The sequence below is a fragment of the Petaurus breviceps genome, unplaced genomic scaffold (assembly GCF_028583685.1).
Source record: "Petaurus breviceps papuanus isolate PSGF00001 unplaced genomic scaffold, PetGlider_PUasm1.0 188, whole genome shotgun sequence".
NCBI lineage: Eukaryota > Metazoa > Chordata > Mammalia > Diprotodontia > Petauridae > Petaurus > Petaurus breviceps.
Window position 1 is genome coordinate 17,239,368 of NW_027185804.1, and position 12,532 is coordinate 17,251,899.

Sequence of the window (12,532 nt, forward strand, 5' to 3'; positions counted from 1 at the left end):
GGGCCTCAGTTTTGTCATTCGTAAAAGGAGGGGGTTGAAAGTTATGACTTTGTAGGTCTTACCTCATCCTGGGTCTATGATCCATGGTTCTTTACTGTCCTTCATCTCCAGATCCAAACAGGTGATGAGATTTATCACCTCTTACATAAATCCCCTTTTCTCCATCACGGTTTCTGCATAGGTTATCTTTACCTTGGTTTTCATCTGGACTATTGCAATAATCTTTTAAATGGTGTCTTGGCTTCTGGTCTTTCCCCTCTATATTCAGATCTTCAACATAGCTGCAGGATTGATGCTTCAAAAAACACCTCTGACCAGGTTACTCTCCTCCTCAGAAATCATCAATCCCTTTTGTTCTCAGAATAAAATACAGCATCCTCTTCCTCCTGGCACTGACAGCTCCCCACAGTCTAGCTCTTGACTATCTTTGCAGTCTTGGGTCATATGGATCCCCCTTCGGTCAAACTGTTCTCCTAGCTACTTCCCACATCTATTCCCGAGGCCTCACAGCTGGGATGAACTTCCTCCTCAATGCCAAATCTCTTGCTTCTTTCAAGGTACAGCTGTGGTGACTCCTCCTATGTTGGACTTTTCTTGATTAACTGCCACGTCCCCATCATTTATGTTCTCTCCCTTTTGAAGTTACTCTAAGATAGTTTGTGTTTATTTACCTGTGGGCATGTTGTTGTCCATACCTCCTCTCCCTTAGAGGCAGCTAGTTGGTGTGATGGATGGCTCACTGAGCCTGGAGTCAGGAAAACCTGGGTCTAAATCTAGCCTCCCAACACTTACCAGCTGTGTTTCCCTGGGCAAATCACTTGATCACTGTCTGCCTCAGTTTTTCAACTGTAAGATGGGGATAATAATAATAACATCTACCTCCCAAGGTTGTTTCAAGGATAAAATGAGATAATATGTGTAAAGCACTTAGCATAGTTGCTGGTGCTTAATAAACTCTTCCTTCCTTTCTCCCTCATTCCCGGTGCAAAGCAGAAGCTCAGAGAAAGCCAAGACTCTTTGGTTTGGGTCTTTGCAGCCCTGGCCGCTATCACAGTGCCTGGCACCTAATAAAGGCTGGTTACTGAACTGAATCCCACATTGCCTTTGCCATAACGCAAAGCCAGGACTAACTATCCTCCTTTTAGGTATACCCTCTTACGTCTTAGTTCACTCGATTAAAACAAACCATAATTGGGAAGCAGGTGGTTGGGGGGGGGAGAAGCGCTATTCTTAAATGGAAAACTAGATATTTTTATCAACAAGTCAACAGACAGTTATTAAGCATTTACTATGCTCCATGCTCTCTGCTAAACACTGGAGATACACAGAAAGGCAAAAATGTGGTCCTTATTCATACTGTAATGGAGGAAATAACACAGAAACCAATACACACAAGAGAGAGACAGGGGAAGTGGAAGGTCATCTCAGAGGTAAGACACAAGCATTGAAGGTGACAGAGAAGGGCTTCTCAGACAAGGTAGAATTTGAACTAAGACAAAGCCAGGAAGTGAGAATGGAGAATATTTTAAGCATGGGGGCCAGTCAATGAAAAGCCATGGAGTGGGGGTGGAGCGTCTTGTTGGCAAACAGGATTTTCTGTTTGATCATGGGGGTAATAGGAAGCCACTGGAGCTTATTGAATCAGGAGGTGGCATGTTCAGACTTGTGTTTTAATAGTTTTCTTGGTGTCTTTAAGGCTTTGTCTGGACTGAATTCTGAACAAAAGATCTTGGCTTGGTGAGGTGGTGGCCGAGGCAGGATCCAATTTCTCAGTTCCAAAGTTTTAAGTGCTAGTGACTTTCTACTTCCTGGAATATAGCAAGGATTGATTTATTTATCCAAGAACATCTCCTTATATTAACTGGAGGGGAGCTGGGAACTACAGCCATGGAAAAAAGGCTTTGGTAATTCCTCAAGGAGTCATGGGTCATTGGCCCTGGAGGAGACCTAATCTAGTCCGATCTCTCCGTTTGACACATGAGGAAATTGAGGCCTATGGAGGTTAAAAGATGTAGCTAGTTAGGAGCCCAATGAAAACTAAAACCTAAATTTCTAGAAGCCTAGTCATAGTGATGTGTAGACCCCAGGCTAGGTATGCTAGGGCACTCTGGGGAAACATTCTTACACATCCTTTCCCTGTGGGAATGCTCTCCCAGGATGGGGCAAGTGTGCCCATGCTCTAAACATGCCAGCTTTCCCAATGGTCTTTCATCCTCCTGCATGTCTCCAAATAAATCCTTTTTGGTACCTACTGGAACTGGTTTTTGTAGCATAGCAATTTTTCCTCCTCTGTAGTGAGTCCCTACTCTGAGGCTTATTAAATCCAACTTGGGCCGTTCATTGAAAAGTGAGCTTGACTAAATAGACTTGAAGTTGGTTAGGAATGCTTGACATGGAATTTTAAAAAATGACCCCTAGAGATACACCAATATGGAAATCAGATTTCCATAGATTCTGCAACTCAACAACAAGTTTCTGCTCAGTGGCTTCTTAGGAATCCACCAAAGTGTGACAGGGTATCAAAAACAGCGTTGAACAAATCTCGTTGTGCCTTTTTTTAATTGGAGAAAATACATCTCAAGCTCGGCATTTTAACAGGAACTCTTGGGCTTTTATAGGCTTAAGGCATGCCCTATAATTATCTGAATATGCGTTTGTAGTGGGGAGGAGGGGAGATCCATATAGAAAAGAGCTTATTTTACCAAAAGAAAAATACCTTCCAATTTTAGCTGATGGTGAAAAGATTAGCAGCTCACCATTAATGGGTCTATTGAACTGCAAAGCTTCTAGCTTTTGTGAGATTTATCCCATTCTAATTAGAAGAGTAAACCTTTCTAATTCCATGTCACCATACAGTATGGCACAAAAGGCATTGTTGGCCCAGATAGCCATCATGTTGGATGTTCTTACCTTACCTGGTATTTTACTCTCTCTTTTGAGTCTCTAGGATTTAGGGGCCTTCCTGAACTCCCATGTGACTTTGGGCTTCTTTTTAAACTTAGAAAAGCAATAGGCCATGTCAAATACCGGTGTTTTCACCCTGCTCATCTCTGCCTCTTGGAATTCTGGGCTTCCTTCAAGATAGAGCTGGGACTTCACTTTCTGAAGGAGGCCTCTCCCAATTCCACCAGCTCCCTGACTCTCCCCCTCAAAGATTGCCTCCTAACAATTACCATGGTGTCTGTGCCATTATGATGTTAGTTCCTGGAAAGTAGGGACTTGTGCTTTTTTTTTTTTTTGCCTTTTGGAGGGCAATTGGGGTTAAGTAACTTGCCCAAGGTTACACGGCTAGTTTTTTGTTTGTTTTTTTTTTTTGGTGTGGGTGTGTGTAGGTGTTAAGTGTCTGAGGCTGGAACTGAACTCTGGTCCTCCTGACTCTGGGGTCGGGTCGGCCCTTTACTAACTGCACCACCTAGCTGCCCCGGGACTTGAGCTTTTTAAAAAAAATTCTAAGCATTAGCGTTGTACCTCATATACAGTCATAGCTTAATAAATGCTTCTTGCTTGATGGATTCTATAAGTGGAACTGACTCCCTTTACTATAATCCCAGGCTGCTATCTTAAATTCCCACTTAGTGATTTTTTAAAATGGGAGCTATCACCAAGGGCAAGAGATGAAGATATTCACTAGTGTGCCTTCCCCAAACTTGAAAAATTAGGAGGGGCTTGCTGAACTGTTTATAACTGAACTGTATAACATTTCCTGAATGTGGCATTTCATTTGGAAAACTTACAAAACCAATTGCCCCATCTCCATCCATATAACTTAACTTTTCCTGAGTGCTGCCCAAAGGCTTTTTTTTTTTTAGGTAAATTTTCCTTATAAACAGAAAAACACACAACTCCCCCCCCTCCAAATGACCCAACTAACTTGTCTGTCATTCCTTTGGGATTTGATCAAATAGGCAAAAAAGTTTTCAGCTTGAATCTGGTTAAAGGAATACTGTCCCTGCTTGTTATAACCAACCCTTTCCTCTGGTCTACTTATTAATCATTAACAATGAGTTATGACACATCACCAATTATCAGTTAATTGGTGGGGAAGGACCTGTAATTGATGATTTGGCAGAGGGAGAACTGCTGCATTTGAACTAGTATTGGAGAGACGTGGGTGCTAATCCTGTCTTTTAAATTAACCAGCTCTGTGGGGCAAATCATAAAACTCTCTGAGCCTTAAAGTGTTCATCTGAAAAAATGAAAGGCTTGGGCTTTATATATTCTAAGGTCCTTCTAGCGCTGAGTCAATGTTAATAATAATTTTTCACATGTATATGTGAATATAGTACTCCAATAATCTTAGGAAGTAGGTAGTGCTGATAATATTCTACCCATTATATAGATAAGGGAATTACAAGTGAGGCAGGGAGGTTAAAGTAGCCTGCTCAAGGTCAAAGGGATATAAGTGTTGGAGTAGAAACCCAGATCTGCTTTCTGGTTCTTCTAACTCTAAGCTCAATGCCTTTTCTTATTAAAGTAGTAGCATTAGCATTAGTAGAATTAAAAATGGAAGACATTTCCCCCCACCAGGTGTGCATTTCAAAGAATTGAAACAAACCCTCACAGACAGTTGCTGTAACTCCAGGGTTTATTGGAAGCATAGAAACCACTAGTGGACATACTCACTCGTACAGGAAGGGTATAAGGTGGTATATGCATTCTACCTCATTGCAACCTTCTGGCTTCTTGTTTTTCTCTGGTTTAGGGAAATGAAGCTTTCTGTCTAAAGATTCTGAGGAAGTCACTTTATCTAATCATCACTGACCTTAGATGGGCTGAAGATGTTAGAGGCTATGAGGTTTTATATTGAGGTAGTCAAAAGGAGATAGAGTCTTTTGAAAATGCACCAGTGTGAAGCAGGCATCCTCCAAATACTTTTGAGAAAACCAATCATGAGTAAATCGGAGAAGGCTAAACACAGTAGCTGGTAGAACCCTTTGGAGACAAGGGATATTCATGGATATTTATAAGTCACTTTAGCCCTCTTTAACTACATTCATTCCTTCCTTGCTCTGGGGGTGGGGGAACGGACCCGGCCTAACCCACCTATATCACCAGTCATACACTACTCTAAATTTAACCCTGCACTTTTGGAATATTTGCTTCAGGTTCTCTCCCCAAACTGAATTATTGGTCCAAGCGTCTCTCTAGTTATACACTTCACTGAATCAGTCTATCCATTTCTAGAACCACAGGTTAAGAACCAACGTAACTTTAATAGTAGAGGACTACTCTGAAGAGGGCAATAGCCACAGGGACCGTATATCATCATGACAAAACCCACCAGATGCAGACAAAGGTCCAGGCACTGCTAGATTGCTGGCAGAACTCAGAAATGGATTATGAAAGGTGGCCCCACATTGGAGAATTCAGTGGCCACTTGAAAACGCTTCTTTTTCTCTGACTTCATCTTCCGAAGAAAACTTCGTTGGATACCTCCCAAGCATTCTCAATCTCAAGCAATTTGGACATCATGTTTCATTCTTTCCCCTTACTTCACTCTTTCAAAATACTTGTCTTCCTCTGCTGTGAGAAATAACCAACCTTGGCAAAAGTTGAGTAAAGATGTGATTCACAGCCTGGGCTAACATGATGATCAATTACTCAGACTTTACTTAGTTTATAATACTTGGTAAATTTCTCATGTGGATTAGAATCTAGTGATTAATCTATCTACCCTTCCATCTACATAACAACACAATTTCAATGTTTGTTTTGACTTTCCCCATCCTTATTTATAAGACAATACAAGAGGGAACATGTGTCTATATTTGAAGTAGAAATGATACATTGAACAGATATCTTTCACCATATTCTGGGAATAGATGGTTGGTATTCTAATAGGAAGCCCAAAGAGCAGGAACAAATTACTTTTTTTTAATGGCCCTTTCTCTAATTTAAACCACTTCCATTTATTTCTCTAAGATTTAGTGATAACTGTAAACACTGACTAATTGCCCAGAGGCTTGGCAGCACTCACAGGGGCCCATCTTTTTAGAAATACTAGCAGTCTGTTAGATCATGGCTACTCCAACCTTGGAGCCCTGCTCCATAGCACACAAATTAAATCACCATAATGGATATAAATAAATAAAGTCAATTGCACCACTTCCAAATGAAGGGCACATGACCTGGTTCTAAATATTGAATTTGCGTCTCCATCTTTGAGCTATAGACCCTCCAAATACGCAGCAATTTACTCTCATTACCTTCAAGTAAACCGACTTTGATTTTAACAGTTACTTTCTAATTGAATCGAGCCAGCCATGTTTGATTCATGGGTCCCGTTGTTGCTAGGATACACGGTTTGGAATTAGATGAAAAGCCCTCACTCCAAAGGGGAAACTTTCAAAGCATCAGTGGAAAATGACCACTCTTGATGGCAGGCTTGATCTGAGGTCCTTACTGGAACCCTAAAACTGAACGACTATTTTCCACTGCCCTCCCCTTGAAACAAAGCAGCTTTTGCTGGAAGGGATGTTTTATCACTGAAACAAGTCAAATTGGTCTTCAAGCAATGGATACACCTCTTTATGTAAAATGTTTTCATGTTCGCTTTACAGTGAAGAGAAAAAAACCCAGAACCCCCAGATTTTATGTATTTTGAAAATATATTTAAAAACATTAAAAATTTCTATATTTAAACATATATTATATGTTAATTAGTACACTTAAATAGAACTTGTATTTACAATAGGATTCTGATGCTTTTAAGTTTTAATGCCAATTTTTTCAATAACAGAATTATATAAATAGACTAAAAATACAATAAATATTTATGTTTTACATGGTGAATAATATCTCTTTACCATAGAGAGAACAAGGCCACAGACATTTACTTACATTTTCAATGAGTATCACCATAACAAAGCTTTAGGCCCACTGCCTGCCATGCATGAAACACTTCTGCCACAAAGATCACGGCAAGACTTCAAAAAACAAAAGCAAAAACAAAATGAAGAGCAACACAGAGAGATCTTTTTTTTCCCTTTTAAAACAAAAATCTTTAACCAATTAAGACCACCAAGCCTGTGAGTATGATGCGTTAGCTTGGGGATGGTGAATGCCAGTCTGAACAAGGGTTGAATTTCTCCTGGCACTTTTCAGAGGGTCAGTATCAACACGTGGAGAAATCCCAGGGGATTCTGCTGCCAAATATAAAGTGTGTTCTTTTGTTTTATTCTCCCCAGGAGGAATTAGGAGGGAATTTCATGTACATCAGAAAGTCTGAACACTCACTACAGTGTTAGGACACCATGACGAAGATGCATTAAAAGGAAACCCACAAAACAAACCTATAATAGATGGGGTCTTGCAGAGACTTTGGAAGACCATTAACTTTCTTCTTTGAGGGCAGGTGTTTAGAAATATTATTCATTATGACAGGTTATATTGAGATGAATGAGTAAATGTATGTAGGAAAGGATGGATGGGCGAATAGGTAGACAGATGGACGAAAGGAAGGAAGGATGGATGGATGGATGAATGGATGGATAGATGGATGGACATTTTCTTTGCAGGTATTCTTTCCATCTTTAAATTTGGACCTTAATTCCCAGTGTCAGAGTGCAGCTCCCTTTCTTGTCTGTTTCTTACCACTACTAAAACAGAATAATACTTAGGGTTTTCTTGCACGCAAGGATATCTTTTACACTTTTATTTTTTATGCTATTATTCTCCTCTGGGTCAGAGAATAGGATTTAGGGTCAGAAGAAAGAAGTGGATCCTAGCATTAAGTCTGATAGGATTTGGTTATTTAAAGGGCTAATGAGACACTAGCCCAAGTTCCTAGTTCCTGTATTGGCTGTTGTGTTAACTCACACTGAGTTTAGCAGGCTTGAGTGGGCAGTGCTGATGGAGGGAATCCTCACTATGGACAGGAAAGTAGTAGAAACTGAGGGAGAGAAGCAGCATTAGTTGAGTAGAGCTCTGAAAACCTATTTGAAACACTAGGAAGTATCAAAGTGTCGAAATCACGTCAAAGTTTCTTTGGCTTCCTTTTGGAGAAGGCAGTATTGTACAATGGGAAAAGCACTGAACTTGGATAGGGAACAGGTGAAGGGGAGGCCCTAACTCTGCAGTTTATTATCTGGATAGCCTTAGGCAACACAGTTTACCTTCTAAAACTCAGTTTCTTCATCTAAAGAATGGGAAAGGGGCAGGGTTGAATAATATTTGTACCCCTAACCTAACCCCTAACCTCAAAGAGCTGTCATGGAGTGCAGTGTATTAGGTAAACCCTAAACTGCTACAGAAATGTCAGTTATTGAGAGCCAAGCCCTTGGGCAACTGTCATGATTTGGGTCCCTGATAGTTCTGCCTGAGTTGGACAGTGGTTTCTAGAAATATAGACTGGGACGTTTTTGCTGAATGAACCTGATTTCAGAGGTGATCAACCCTCTTCTTATAGCAAGACATTGTGTCTCTTTGCATCTAGTAAATTATAATGCTACAACCAGATCTCAAAGTGAATGTCAGGCTATCCAGGTTTTCCCAGAATAAAATTGATATTTGAGGGCTGGAGTGGGGGTGGGGAAGGAAGGAAGGAAGGTAGGAAGAAAGGAAAGGGGTGAAGCTGCCTGAGCAAGGCCCTGTTGAGTGAGGACCTCTTAAGCATAGTTAGATAATGTAGGCACTTGAAGCGTGAGGTACAAACAATTCTGCCCATTTTGTTCCAGAGGCATTCCTGGGGAGTTCTGGTCCTGCTCCTTTCTGAATGTCTCAAATGCCACATCTCCACCCTTGCCTAAATCCAAGTGACTGCTCCTGCATGCAGCTTGGGAATTCTTTCCTTACCAGGCATCAACAACCTACCTGTTGGACCTATTCTCCACAGGGGAGACCATTCCCTTTATGGGGAACCTGTGATTTTACTGTTTTAATCACTGGGATTCCTGAATGTATATCTCAGGAAGTACTCTCCTTCTTTGGACATTTTTTACTTCCTACAACTGATTCTGAAAAAGTCTCACTGCGTCTCACACATATAAGTCTTAGATTCTATTGGTTGGTTAGTTTTTGTTGGAACAGCTGTGGTTCTCCTTACTTTACGTGACGAACTTGGTCTGACAAGATACTGTCATTTACTTACAGGTTTAATGCTTGCAATAGATTTTTCTTCCTTGGGAGGAAAAAACCAAGAGAGAATCCAAAAACTGGATAGGGGTGGTGGGAAGGTAACCAGGAAACCAGAAGTAAAAATGGATGTGCTGTAAGCAAACTTAGGTCTTTTGGAATGAACTGGGCCCAGAGGAGTATGAGAAGGATTTCCCAGAGGCCCTGAGATAAGGGGAAGATGAATATTCTGTTGCTGGGTTGCCTCTAGCTTTTTTTTCCTATAGGGTGGTCTCTATAGCAAATACCTTTAAAACATAACACACAGGGTGGGGATTGCTCCTCTCCCCATTCCCTCCCCCAGTTCCCTCTGTGAAAACTTTAAAAAACACAACAAAAGAAACCCAATCCCTTCCCCGCCCCCAACCCTGCTGCCCTCCCACCCCCTCCCAAAAGCCAGGAAAGCCATGACAAACAGCACCTTGACATTGTTTTAATTCCAACGCTATCAGAAGTCAAAAGCATTAAAACAGAGAGAATACTAACAGGACTGAGGATACTTTACTATCTAAAATGGAAACGGAATGTTCAGGTTCAAATTTGTGTGTGTGTGTGTGTGTGTGTGTGTATGTGTGTGTGTGCTTGTGTGTGTTTTTTTCTGAAAGAGGACAGTTTATTATCAATTCACAATTAAAGCAGCATGCAATTTATTTATTTTTTTTCAACTTTTTTTTTTAAATGTTTTCAATTCTTGGCAACGGCAACAAACCACAATGTTATCGAGGAATGTAATGCAGACTTTTTTTTTTCAGTTGTGCGCAAATGACTTTGTTTCCCTTCAGGTCATGGATATGTTCAATAAATAGATTGTAGAACCACTGTACTGTATAAACTTCATTTATACATGCAGTCCATAAAATTATTTTTTTCTTACTGAATAATTTACCCTGTTATGTATATATACAAATAGATAATTTTTGTCTCAATATAATCTATACAACATAAATCCACTATCTTCCCCTTTTAATGGTCAGTGTACATACACAGGAAGTGTCTATTCTGATAAACCTCCAGCCAACTCTTTTTTTATTATCCATGGTGAGAGCCCGTACATAAGACTGGGTAGTTCGACACTGGGAATTCCAGTGCCTTTTGTCTATGCCTCTGCAACCCTCTTTTGTATAACCCATGGGATTACACTTGGTCTCGTAGAAGTATTGCTTCAGTTGGCCTTTCGGGACTGGGACCTTTTCAAGGACTGTGACTGTCCCACCCGACATGTCCACTGCAGTCTTTTTATCCGCCGCCGTGACCCACTCGCTAATACTGTCACACACGCTCAGCTCCCCCCGACGGGCGGGGTCGGAGTGGCGACGGACCCTCATGGACATGTTCGCTGCATCCAGGTAATTTTTGTATTCCTCAAGGAGAAAGAGCAGCGGGGGTTCCAAAGGCACTTGGCTGCTGAGCATGACCCTAGACGTGTATAAATCGGCATCTTTATTCTCTTCCCTCGGCTGAACGTTCTGGTCCTCATCCAGTAACTCCTCTATGACATGTTCAAAAGTGTCAGCCAAGGATGTCAGTCCCCTTGAAGCGGCCTTGGGACCATTCAGACTCTCCAGAGTTCCGTGGGTCCGCATACCCGGGTAGGCCAAGCTGCCTTGTCCTCGGACACTGGTTTCTTTCATGGGGGCAGCCTTCATGCAACCGAAGTATGAAATAACCATAGTAAGGAAAAGGATGGTCATCACTCTTCTCACCTGGTGGAACTGTGGGAACAAGACAGAAAAAAAGGAAACAAGACAAGTTAAGGTTTTTGCTGGGACCCACCATGGATGCATGGCCCTTGGCTGGCTCAAGATTCAATGATACTCTGCAGGGTCAGGGTTTATTTATGCGTTGGCGATAAACTCCAGCTGCTCACAGACACAAATTAATGTCAGTGGCCCATTATATTTAGTTTAATATAAAACAGAAACATGCAGTGTTTTCCCCAGGATTAGATCTTTGGCTGAAGGATAAACCCATGATTAGACGGCTGCTAAGTAAGTAAAAAATTGGGTAAATGACGGTTTCCCCTTTCCCACCTTCTTATCCAGGGAGTATCACTTTGTAGGCTCAATATTTAATAATCCCTCCTGGTGATCCCTTTATAACAGTGATATCAGAAAAGTTACTAAGCAACAACTGCAAGTGTTCTAGCCATGTTTTACTTCTTTTGGCTTTAAAGTCAGTGATATGCTGCTATCCTGGGGATATGAGATGGAAATAGCAGTGAGCCTCAGGGTCTTTCTGAGGACTCTTTTGGAGACAATTCAGGCAGTACAACAGGTAATGGAGAGCTATAAGATGACTTCCCTGTCCCCAAACTTCCTCTCCCATATGCCAGTTACCTTGAATTATAGTCATTTAACACTGGAAAACAAAACACAACAAAACTTTGAAAGACCACCTAGTCCATCCCCTTCATTTTAAGTGGTGAGAAAACTGGGATCCAGAGGTAAGTGACACACCCAGGGTCACACTAGAACCCACGTTGCCTGATCCCTCATCCAAGGTTCTTCAGTGGTAACAGTAATTGGTGCCCTCCATACACAATCTCATTTGATCCTCACATCAATCCCATTAGGTAACCATTTTACAGAGAAGGAAACTGAGGCTTAGACAGTATAAGTGACCAGTTCAGGATTTCACCACCAATAGGTGTCAGAAGAGGGATCTGAAACTAGGGTCTTCCTGACTCTTAAGTCCAGCACTCTATCATCTGTACCACCACATGCTGTTTCTCAAAGGGTTACCTTGGTCATGATTATAAATGTTGTGATGCTTCCCACCCTTGGATTCTGATGAAACATCCCTCACACAAACTGATATCACAATAGCAGTGTGTCTGTGTCAGATGAACCTGGAAGGACCAGAATTCAGCAGAAATGCGGTCATTTCAGATGGATACGATGGTCCCTGATTCACATAATCTATGAGTTAGGAAGGATGTTACTCATTCTGATTCCCCTGAGATAGGAATCTTTTCTTTTCAGCAATGAGTGACCCAGGCTCTGCTTGGCATCCTCTAGGGATCCATTTACCCATGGGTACCTGGGCAAGAGAGGGGGCTTCCTGTCTCTTGCTTTAAAGTTACAGCCTCTGTGGGTCTTGGTTTTCTTATCTGTAAAGTGAGGGCTTAGATTGGGGAACCCCTTCCAGCTCCAAGATCCTATTCTATAGAACTCAGTGCCTTCTGAGGCACTTCATTCCCTTTGTGGTTAGCTAAAATGATTGTATTTCCTTAGACTAAGCTGAAATCTGCCTCTTCAAAACTTCTAATCATTGCTCCTACTGAGTCAAAAGAATAAGTAAAACTTGCTCCTTTTCAATAGGAAAGCCCTTCTGATATCTGAACAAATGTCCACCCCCCCCCCCGCCAAGTCCTCTCAAGTTCTACATTTAAAGTTCAAGAATCTGAGTTCAAATCCCATCT

General features: G+C 41.4%; 1 protein-coding gene across 3 annotated transcripts in view; it reads right to left on the bottom strand.

The window, feature by feature from the left end:
* Window positions 1-9,738: 9,738 nt before the first annotated feature.
* BDNF (brain derived neurotrophic factor) overlaps window positions 9,739-12,532 on the bottom strand; it is a 50,795-nt gene continuing 48,001 nt past the window's right edge. For all 3 annotated transcript variants that reach the window (XM_069091338.1, XM_069091337.1, XM_069091339.1), the window contains exon 2: window positions 9,739-10,823. In XM_069091338.1, coding sequence (XP_068947439.1) covers window positions 10,062-10,802 — 741 coding nt within the window. In that variant the 5' untranslated portion in view covers window positions 10,803-10,823 and the 3' untranslated portion in view covers window positions 9,739-10,061. The remainder of the gene's footprint in view (window positions 10,824-12,532) is intronic.